General features: G+C 37.2%; 1 protein-coding gene across 1 annotated transcript; it reads left to right on the forward strand.

Moving 5' to 3' along the window:
• The first annotated feature begins 1635 nt into the window (after positions 1 to 1635).
• LOC137954903 (secreted RxLR effector protein 161-like) lies at positions 1636 to 2166 on the forward strand. Its single transcript, XM_068801795.1, has one exon. It carries the CDS (start codon positions 1636 to 1638, stop codon positions 2164 to 2166), a length of 531 nt encoding a protein of 176 aa, XP_068657896.1.
• The last annotated feature ends 8658 nt before the right edge of the window (positions 2167 to 10824 follow it).

Here is a 10824-nt window from a genome sequence, read left to right on the forward strand (position 1 = left end):
GAACATGGGATTGTTGCCCAATATACCATGCTTGGTTCTCCGGACCAAAATGTAGCAGAAAGAAGAAACCGAACATTATTAGGCATGGTGCAGAGTATGCTTTGCAACTCCAATCTTCCTAGATCCTTGTGGCCTGTAGCACTTAAGATGACTGTGTATATAGTAAACCATGTTCGAACCAAGGCTGTTCCAAAAACGCCATTTGAATTATGAAAAGGTTGGAAACCGAGTTTGCGACATATGCGTGTTTGGGGATGCCCGTCTGAAGTGAAAGTTTATAATCCACAAGAGAAGAAGTTGGACCCAAGGACCATTAGTGGGTATTTCATTGGATATGCTGAAAGGTCTAAAGATTATAGATATTATTGTCCATCTCACAACACAAGAATTGTGGAATCAAGAAATGCAAAATTTCTTGAAAATGACTTGATTAGTGGGAGGAATCCAACTCGAAGCATAGTTTTTGAGAAGGATTATTCAGAATCTCAACCTTCCACCTCAAGTGATAGATTGGTTATTGTTCATAGCACCCCTCAAGTACAAATTGGTGTTGAACAACCAATCATTGAAGTTCCACAAAATGCTGACAACATTCTGGTAGATCAGGTACTTCAAGAGTTGCCAAACACTTTTGAACAACTAGTTGAACCACTTGCTTCTCAAGAAAATGATGGTTATACATTAAGAAGATCTACTAGACTCAGGAGATCAGCAATTCCTGATGATTATATTGTGTATCTGCAAGAATCTGACATTGGAACCGCAAACGATCCCATGTATTTTTTCGAAGCCCTGAGTTGCAAAGAATCAAAATTATGGTACAATGCCATGAAGGAAGAGATGAATTCTATGAAGAGTAATGGTGTCTGGGATCTTGTTGAGCTGCCTAGTGAATTTCAAGTCATTGGATGTAAATGGGTCTTTAAAACAAAGAAAGACTCATTAGGCAACATTGAGCGATACAAGGCAAGACTTGTTGCTAAGGGATTCACTCAGAAAGAAGGAATCGAATACAAGGAAACTTTTTCTCTTGTATCTAAGAAAGATTCCTTGCGCATTATTTTGGCATTAGTAGCCCATTTTGACTTAGAGTTGCAATAAATGGATGTGAAAACGGCATTTCTCAATGGAGATCTAGAGGAGGAGGTTTACATGAAGCAACCTGAAGGATTCCCCTCTAGTGATGGTGACCAATTGGTTTGCAAGCTAAAAAAGTCAATATATGGATTAAAGCAAGCATCCCGCCAATGATATTTTAAATTCCATAATGTAATTTCTTCATTCGGGTTTATAGAAAATATTATGGATCAATGTATATACCAGAAGGTCAGTGGGAGTAAAATCTGTTTTCTTGTTTTATATGTGGATGACTTTTTGCTAGCAACTAATGATAAGGGTTTTCTACATGAGGTGAAATAATTTCGTAGAGACATGGGTGAGGTATCTTATGTCATTGGCATTAAGATTCATAGAGACAAATTTTGAGGTATCTTAGGTCTATCTCAGGAATCCTGTATTAGTACAGTGTTAGAGAGATTTCAGATGAAGAGTTGTTCACCAAGTGTAACTCCCATTGTGAAGGGTGATAGGTTTAATTTGAACCAATGCCCGAAGAATGACCTTGAAAGGGAACAAATGAAGGACATTCCATATGCTTTTACTGTCGGAAGCCTAATGTATGTTCAAGTTTGTACCAGACCTGATATTGCATTTGTTGTTGGGATGTTGGCACGATATCAGAGTAATCCCGGGTTAGACCACTGGAGAGCTGCAAAGAAAGTAATGAGGTACCTTCAAGGAACCAAAGACTACATGCTGATGTATAGGTGGATGCACAATTTAGAAGTCATTGGTTACTTAGATTCTGACTTTGCTGGCTGTATTGATTCCTACAAATCAACATCAGGATACATTTTCTTATTGGCCAGTGGAGCAATATCATGGAGTAGTGCCAAACAGACTTTGACCGCCACGTTGACTATAGCAGCCGAGTTAGTTTCCTGTTTTGAGGCTACTTCACATGGTGTATGGCTTAAGAGTTTCATTTCTGGGCTTAGAATTTTGGATTCTATCCCTAGGCCATTAAGCATATATTGCGATAATTCAGCTGCTGTTTTATGGCCAAAAACAACAAAAGTGGAAGTCGAAGTACACACATCGACATAAAGTATTTTACCATAAGAGAACATGTTAAAGAAAAGAAAGTGGTCATTGAGCACGTCAGCACTGACTTAATGATCACAGATCCTTTAACTAAGGGCATGCCACCGTTTAAATTCAAGGATCATGCTGTGAATATGGAACTTGGTTCCATTATGTAAAATTTTCATTTTATGAATAATGTTATTTTAGTGAAATTCTTAATTAATGTGATATTTTTCTCATATTTATGTGCACTTTAATTTTGAGAAAATTCATCTGTGTTGGACCAAGAGTAAACATTGGGTTTATTCATAAAGTATAAGTAATACATACATAGTAATACATGGAAGGTAATACTCGTCATTAGAGGACCTATCGCCATGATTCATGTATTTATTACTTAAATTCATATTATCGATGGGTTTAAGATTATATTAGAAGTTTGGACCAAGTGGGAGAATGTTAACCGTTTTTATGAGAAACAGTTTTCTCATTAACGTGGTTTCAAACTTTTGGCAGTTGCAACTTTCTCGGTAACATGAAGCCATGAATAACCTTGATGGGAGGTTGGCTTCAGTTAAAGGTTTTTCAATCCCCTGTCTCTTCACTCAAGCCCCTTTAGTTAAGCCATCGCTGTGAGTGCTCATAGATCGGAAGCGCCGAACAGAGAACGGAATTTGAAGCGTATGGAACGAGGTATGATTTAGCTTCCATTTAATTTCTATGATGAATTTCATGTTGTTATTAGAAATTCATGTTTTAAGGCTTACATTTTGTCAATCGATTTGACGTTTTCTGTCACCCAATACTGAAATCAAAGCGAGAAAGGATATTCCAATATAAAAAAATTAAATATCTCATGAAACTGAGAAAAAATTGGAGGGAATTTCTTCATGGACCTTACCTCGAAAGTCTTTCCGGAATGATCAGACTCACAGCTAGGCTCATTGATGAGCTCCCAGGAAAAAATGGTGGGATCATTCTTATAAGCTATTCCTCTAGTGTATGTGTTGACACTATTTAGAACAGCTTCCAAGATAACAACTGTTGAATTTAGGACCCTTTTTCCATAATCACGAGCAAAAGAAAGAAGAAAGAAAAAGAGAGAAAAGGGGAGAAGAGCTCTCGGGTAGAGCAGAAAAAATTAAAAGGGAAAGGATGAGCTGCGCCAAGCAAGGAGAGAGAGAGAGAGAACTAACTCGGGATTGAATATGTTGCTTGATTAATTCCGAATTACAATCTCTCTATTTATAGGAGAGGAGGAGGTAGAGTCCTCATACAAGTTGTCATTCAATCCTAATTATAGTCTAACTCTAACTCTTCAATATAAGTAAGTCTCAATATAAGTAAGTGTAGTCAAACTAGAACTCCTAGAAGATTAATTGGAGTAGAACTAGGAGTTATTTATTATGAATATTAGGGATAAGCCAGCTCGTGGCCTTATCCTAGTGGGCCCCTCATGATTCTCCAATGCACCTTGATAATTGTGCCAGCTCGTGAGATCTTGTGGACCCCACTTGATCTTCTAGTCTTCAACTCAGCTTGTGCTTCTTGATTCCTTTACTCAAGCTTGCTTTGGGAGAGGACTCTTCTTGGTGTCCCAAGTCCTCTAGGATTCTTCTTGATGACCTACGTCCTCATGGTGGGTCCGACCAGCTCGAGCACCATGGTGGGCTCCACATTGTAACACTCCCCCTCAAGTTGGGGGTGAGAAGACATCATAAAAACCAAGCTTGCTGCATATGGTAGACATGATCTTGTGAGTGACTAGTTTGGTGAGGATGTCTACAACTTGATTTTGTGAGGAGATGTGCTTCAAGGATAAGAGACCTGCTTGGAATTTTTCTCGTATAAAGTGGCAATCAACTTCAATGTGCTTTGTCCTCTCATGGAAGACTAGATTCGATGCAATATGTATTGCTGCTTGATTGTCACAATATAGATCCATTGGAGCTTCTTTATAAAATCCCAATTCAGTGAGAAGGGACCTTATCCACAAAAGTTCACTTACAGTGTGTGCCATGGCTCTGTATTCTTCTTCTGCATTGGACCGTGCTACCACATTCTATTTTTTTCTTTTCCATGTAACCACATTTCCTCCAACCATGTGCAAAACCCAGAAATAGATTTTCTATCATCTGGGGATCCAACCTAGTCTGCATCCGTGAATCCCTCAATGTTGAAGTGTCCAAGTTTTTTATAGAGAAGCCCCCTTTCAGGGGCCCCTTTCAGATAACAGAGTATCCTCTCAAGTGCTTGCCAATGACTAAGTTGTAGCTTGTGCATGTACTGACTTACCACACTTATTGCATATGAAATATTTGGCCTCGTTACACATAGGTAAATAAGACACCCTACTAACCTTTAATATTTGCCAATATTCATGTCTTCTCTAGTGCCTCCACATAACTTTGTATTTGCATCCATAGGAGTGTCTACCGGTTTGCATCCCAACATACCTATTTCTTCTAGTAGATCATGGGCATATTTTCTTTGGGATAGAATAATCCCATGTCTGCATTGTAAGACCTCAATACACAAAAAGTATTTCAGTAATCCAAGATCCTTTGTCTTGAATTCAGCACATGTTTTTTCTTTTTTTTTTTTGAATGCCCTCAAAGTCACTTCCAGTTAAAATTATATCATCAATATAAAATTGCTAGAATCACCTTACCTCTTGCTGTGTTCTCAATAAATACTGAGTGGTCTGCAGAGCATTTGTAAAAATCTTCCCATATGATGACTTGACTAAATTTTTTAAACCATGCCCGTGGGGATTGCTTTAGCCCATATAGAGATTTTTTAAGGCGACATACGGACTCCCCCTCAACCACATATCCTGGTAGTTGTTGCATATAAATTTCTTATTTTATATCGCCATTAAGAAAGGCTTTTTTGACATCCAGTTGATATATTGACCATGATGAATTAGGTGCCAAGGATAATAATATACGTACCGAGGTCATTTTTGCCACTAGAGAGAATGTCTCATCATAATCAATGTCGTAGCATTGAGTTTATCCTTTAGCAACCAGTCGAGCTTTTAGTCGTGCAATAGTCCCATCCGGATTATGTTTAATTGTATAAACCCACTTGCAACCAGCGGGTTTTTTGTCTGTAGGTAGAGGAACCAGTGACCATGTATGATTCTCATTGAGTGCTTTCATTTCTTCATCCATTGCTGCCTTCCACCCTGGATGTTGTAGAGCCTTCTGATATAACTGTGGAATAGATATGGAGGAAATAGAAGAAATAAACTGACAACATAAAGGTGAGAGGCGATGATGAGACACAAAATTGGAAATAGGATGAGAAGTAGAAGTTTGAGTGGATGAACGAGGTTCCTTTCTGATAGCAATAGGGCGAGTATCAAATTGAAGAGCAAAAACAACTAGTGAGGACAGACTTACCTCTGGTGTATCCGACAACTCAACAGGTGTGGTATCAGCCATTGTCTCTGGGGGCTGATCAATTTCTGTATAACGAGGCACAACCGGTACTGATGACATATTAGGTGGAGCATTGTCAGAATAATATGATGAGTATTCAAAGAATGTTACATCCCTAGACACAAATTAACGTTGCAAAGAGGGACTATAACAAACATAACCCTTCTGTGTATGAGAGTATCCCCAAAAGATACATTTTATAGATTTAGGGTCAAGTTTGTTGTATCTAGGTAAAGTATTATGGACAAAACAGTTTGTTGTATCTAGGTAAAGTATTATGGACAAAACATTGACAACCGAAGACTTTCAATGGTAATGTGAATGGATCATCATGTGGTAATAATTTAGAGTAGGGGGGTTTATTCCCAAGAACAATAGACGGTAGACAATTTATAAGAAGCATGCTATAAGGACAGCGTGGGGCCAATAAAAATATGGAACTTTCATGGCATATAAGTGACCTCGAGCTACCTCAAGAATATGACAATTCTTTCGTTCGGCTACACCATTTTGTTAAGGAGTATAGGCACATGATGTCAGATGGATAATGTCATTCTCTTAACAAAATGAGTCAAGGTCTTTTGAGACATACTCTTTGGCATTATCTGATAGAAGGATTTTTATCTTCTGACCAAATTGTGTGAGTGCCATTACATAAAAAGATTTAAAAATAGATGGTATCTCAAAACGCTCTTTATAACTAAACAACCAAGTTGTGTGAGTAAAATCATCAATAAAAGTGATAAAGTATTTGACTTGTGAAATATTATAGACACTCAAAGGCCCCCAAACATTAGTATGAATCAATGAAAAAGGAATCTTATGGATAATGTCATTCTCTTAACAAAATGAGTGAAGGTCTTTTGAGACATACTCTTTGGCATTATCTGACAGAAGGATTTTTATCTTCTGACCAAATTGTGTGAGTGGCATTACATCGAAAGATTTAAAAATAGATGGTATCTTAGAACGCTCTTTAAAAGTAAACAACCAAGTTGTGTGAGTAAAATCATCAATAAAAGTGATAAAGTATTTGACTTGTGAAATATTATAGACACTCAAAGGCCCCCAAACATCAGTATGAATCAATAAAAAAGGAATCTTACTTTTGACTTCTGGACGAGGAGAGTATGTACTCCTTTGATGTTTACTTAACTGACACACCTCACAACTGAATCCTGACCTTATCTTAAGAGATGGAAACATATGATGAAGAGATTGTATGGATGTCCCAACCGATTGTGATCGTGTCTCATTCTCAGTAGTAGACACCATATTGAGCTTTGGCACGTCCAAGTAGTAGAGCCCCCCTTGTTCACGGCCTCCACCAATCACCTGCTTCGTTATAAGATCCTCAAAAACACATGAAGTAGGTGAGAAGGTAACCAAGCCATTAAAATATTTTGTAAGCTGACTCACAGAGAGCAAGTTTAAAGGAAAGGAAGGAACAAAAACAATGTCATTGAGCGGAAGTGATGGGGTTACAGAAGTGGAACATTTTCCTTGGAATTTGGTTTGAGAACCGTCAGCTATGGTAACAAACTTGTCTGAAAGACTCAGAGATAAAGAATGTAATAAATTTTTGTTGCCTGTAAGATGATTGGAGGCTCCCGAATCAATTATCCAGGATGAAGAGGAGGCAGATAGCATACCTGAAGCAGTAGTGGCAGAAGTAGTGGCAAAGGGGCAAGGAGAAAACCCTAGCATGGTCTTCATTTTATGAAATAATTCATACTCACAGTGATCCTAGCTTGAACCAAATATCATAGAAGTAGAAATAATCCTAAATAAGAGAGATTTGTAAATCCAGGGAGAAGTGAGATATTTTCCTGATATATCAACTCAAACAGTGACGCAAAACAATCGGCATAAATTCGGATTTTTCAATACAATAGGATACCAGCATGACCTTTGATTCTTCCAATTCGAATATATCTTTCAATATAGATTAGATTGACATGAAATATTTTTATTATGAAACTAGACTTAAATACCTTTTATCCAAGTATGAATTAAATTCATTAAATATAATTATCATAAAATAAATAATCTGATAGTTTTTGGTCTCTATCATTTGACTGAACTAAGTTCTGTTTCTCCGGTTTTTCCAGAACGACCATTGACTCTTCCAAGATCAATAAAAAAATTATACTGAGAATTGGTAGAATAGGTAAAAAAATAGACTTACTTATCTTTCATTTGATATATAATTCTCCATATAAAGTCTCTTTCTTGATAGCATAAAATACCTTAGAAATTGATGTTTTCTCCTGCCGCTCGAACCTCTTTTTCAATCGACCTTTCTTGCTTCAAATATCAATTTATATTTGTAGATAAGTCAGATAAAAAATTGGTTGAATAGGTAAAATAATAGAATTAAAAATCTTTCTTTTGATATATATTTCTTCATATAAATTCTAGTTCTTGATAGCAAAAAATACCCCAGAATCTGAAGATTGCTGCTACTGCTCGAACCTTTTTGCAAACTGACCTTCTCTCATTGAAATATCGATATCTCTCTGTCGATAACTCCGATTGGAACAAATAATTCCTCTTTTGAAATTAGACTCAAATATATTTTTGTCAATATATAAATTGCAATATTAAAAACTATGTATAAAGGTGAAAATCGCAAAGAAAACTACCGGTGTAGGGACTGAAAAAAAATAACTACGAACCTAGACCTAGGGTTTAGGGTTTAGGGAAAAGGCTTACATAACCTCCGTGAGTTGACCATGTCAACTAACAGAACTTGCTCTGATACCATGTTGAATTTATGGAAAAGTGAAATACTTCATTGACTTCAATAACTTGTTGTAATCAGAGTATATGAACCTCTATTTATCATAGAGGAAGGTAGTAGAGTCCAACTACCCTTTATTTTCTGAAATTATTCATACTCTTCATCAGTAATAATTTTCTATGCAAGTGGTGTTTGGGGTTGGTCTGCTTGCGCATCACTTATGAGGGCTTGATTAGCCCTTGTTGATTCTGACATATCATTAGCCTTATAACATATTTCTTTACAGTAGCCATATCTACCACAGTAAGTGCATGCCCTATAACGGCACTGGTCGATAGTGTGGCCCAGAAATTTACAATGAGTGCATTTAATATCATCTAATCTGCCAGCACTATAGGGTCTATGCAGTGTATCAGGGCATGAATATAGTTTAGTACATGTCTCCCAAATATGTTTAGCAGTATCAAGATAAATAACCTTACTAGAGACATGTTCTTCTGTGCTATTTATCAGCCAACCAATTACCAAAGTATCATTCTTCAACCATTTCATATAAAAAATGTCATCTTCATCAATAGGTGGTCCACGGGAAGGGAGCTGACCAAGTAGGTTTTTGGTTATGAGAAACCTCTTAACCGAGGTAGACCAACTCATAAAATTTGATACCCCACGTAAGGGTATGGTGGTGATCTTTAGTATATCACCTTTGATATTCATATTCTCATAAGCCATGATAGGCTCTTCTTTTTCAAACAAACTTCAAATAATCTCATCAAGTAGCACTTCTTCAATCAACTCGGTATATGTAAATATAGCATCAATGCTAATTATATATTTTTTTCTAGAAAACCAATCATAAGAGGCTCAATAGAAATCTTCAATATCAGGGAAATCTTATCCCACAAAAAAAAAAATTCAATAATCTGAGTATGAACAGGTCTCAGCAAACAAAATTTCTAAACTGATAAAATTGTTTTGATAGCTCCTTCAAGATAGAGGGGCATGCATATTCATAATATAATCAGATGAAAGCATTCACATATTCATCCTTGAATCATCATAAAAAAATGAGAACCAGTAGCATAATAGAAAAATTTTTGAACACTTATCTCTCGGTAAGTGTTCTTCTTTCATAAGAGCCTTCTTTGAGTGGTGCTGATCATCACTTTTCTAGAGCAATCTTTTGTTGAGGGATCCTAAATATATTGCTCTGATAAAATTTTGAATTTAGGACCACTTTTCTATAATCACGAACAAAAGAAAGAAGAAAGAAAAAGAGAGAAAAGGGGAGAAGAGCTCTCGGGTAGAGCAGAAAAAATTAAAAGGGAAAGGATGAGCTGCACCAAGCAAGGAGAGGGAGAGAGAAAACCAACTCAGGATTGAATGTGTTGCTTGATTAATTCCAAATTACAACCTCTCTATTTATAGGAGAGGAGGAGGTAGAGTCCTCATACATGTTTTCATTCAATCCTAATTACATTCTAACTCTAACTCTTCAATATAAGTAAGTCTATTCAAACTAGAACTCCTAGAAGACTAATTGGAGTAGAACTAGGAGTTCTTTATTATCCACGTGAATATAAGGGATAAGCCAGATCGTGGCCTTATCCTAGTGGGCCCCTCTTGATTCTCTAGTGCACCTTGATAATTTTGCTAGCTCGTGAGATCTCTTGGGCCCCACTTGATTTTCAAGTCTTCAACTCAGCTTGTGCTTCTTGATTCCTTTACTTGAGCTTGCATTGGGAGATGACTCTTCTTGGTGTCCCAAGTCCTCTAGGATTCTTCTTGATGACCTACGTCCTCATGGTGGGTCCCACCAACTCGAGCACCATGGTGGGCCCCACATTGTAACAACAACAACAATTAAATAGTCATGCCATCTTTATGAGAAGTATCCTATATTACCCATACACCATCACTTAGACGTATGGGCTTCCTTGCCTTGGACTTGTGGTATTGAGCCCATCTTCTAATAGTCATCGTGGGGGTTGGAAGGGATGCCGGGGTGGAGCCCCTGTCCATTCCACAAAATATTGATTGTTATTTCATTAAGGGTAGTTTGGGAATTTCACTCTTGTAATGCAGTTGTCCTAGCTTTCTCTTTAAATTTGGGGGGAGGGCTATTTGGGTTATATGATCTTAATCCAAAGTGCATCTCGAGTTGTAGCCCAAGAGATTAGAGAGAAACATCTGTAAGTGTGCAATTTCTCTTGTAAACTATTTTATCTTCATAGTGGATTATTGCAACGGCAGAAGACAGGACGTAGTCTCACCTTGAGGTGAACCTGTATAAATCTTTTTGAGTTTTTCCCTTCTTCCAAATTTATTATTATTGCTTTCGTTAGTTTGGAATTAGGGAGTCTAATTCCTAAAACTACACCCCTCAACAAAAGGTTATAACAGAAAGAAAAAACTGACATCTCCTTGAGATAGCCCATGGCCAACTCGACTCAATGGAGGTGCCCTACTCATGCCATTCTTATAGCTAGC

This window comes from Aristolochia californica, unplaced genomic scaffold (assembly GCF_029961685.1).
Source record: "Aristolochia californica isolate CCGP_79_NKW_82.1479 unplaced genomic scaffold, dmAriCali1.0.hap1 SCAF_2, whole genome shotgun sequence".
NCBI classification, from domain to species: domain Eukaryota; kingdom Viridiplantae; phylum Streptophyta; class Magnoliopsida; order Piperales; family Aristolochiaceae; genus Aristolochia; species Aristolochia californica.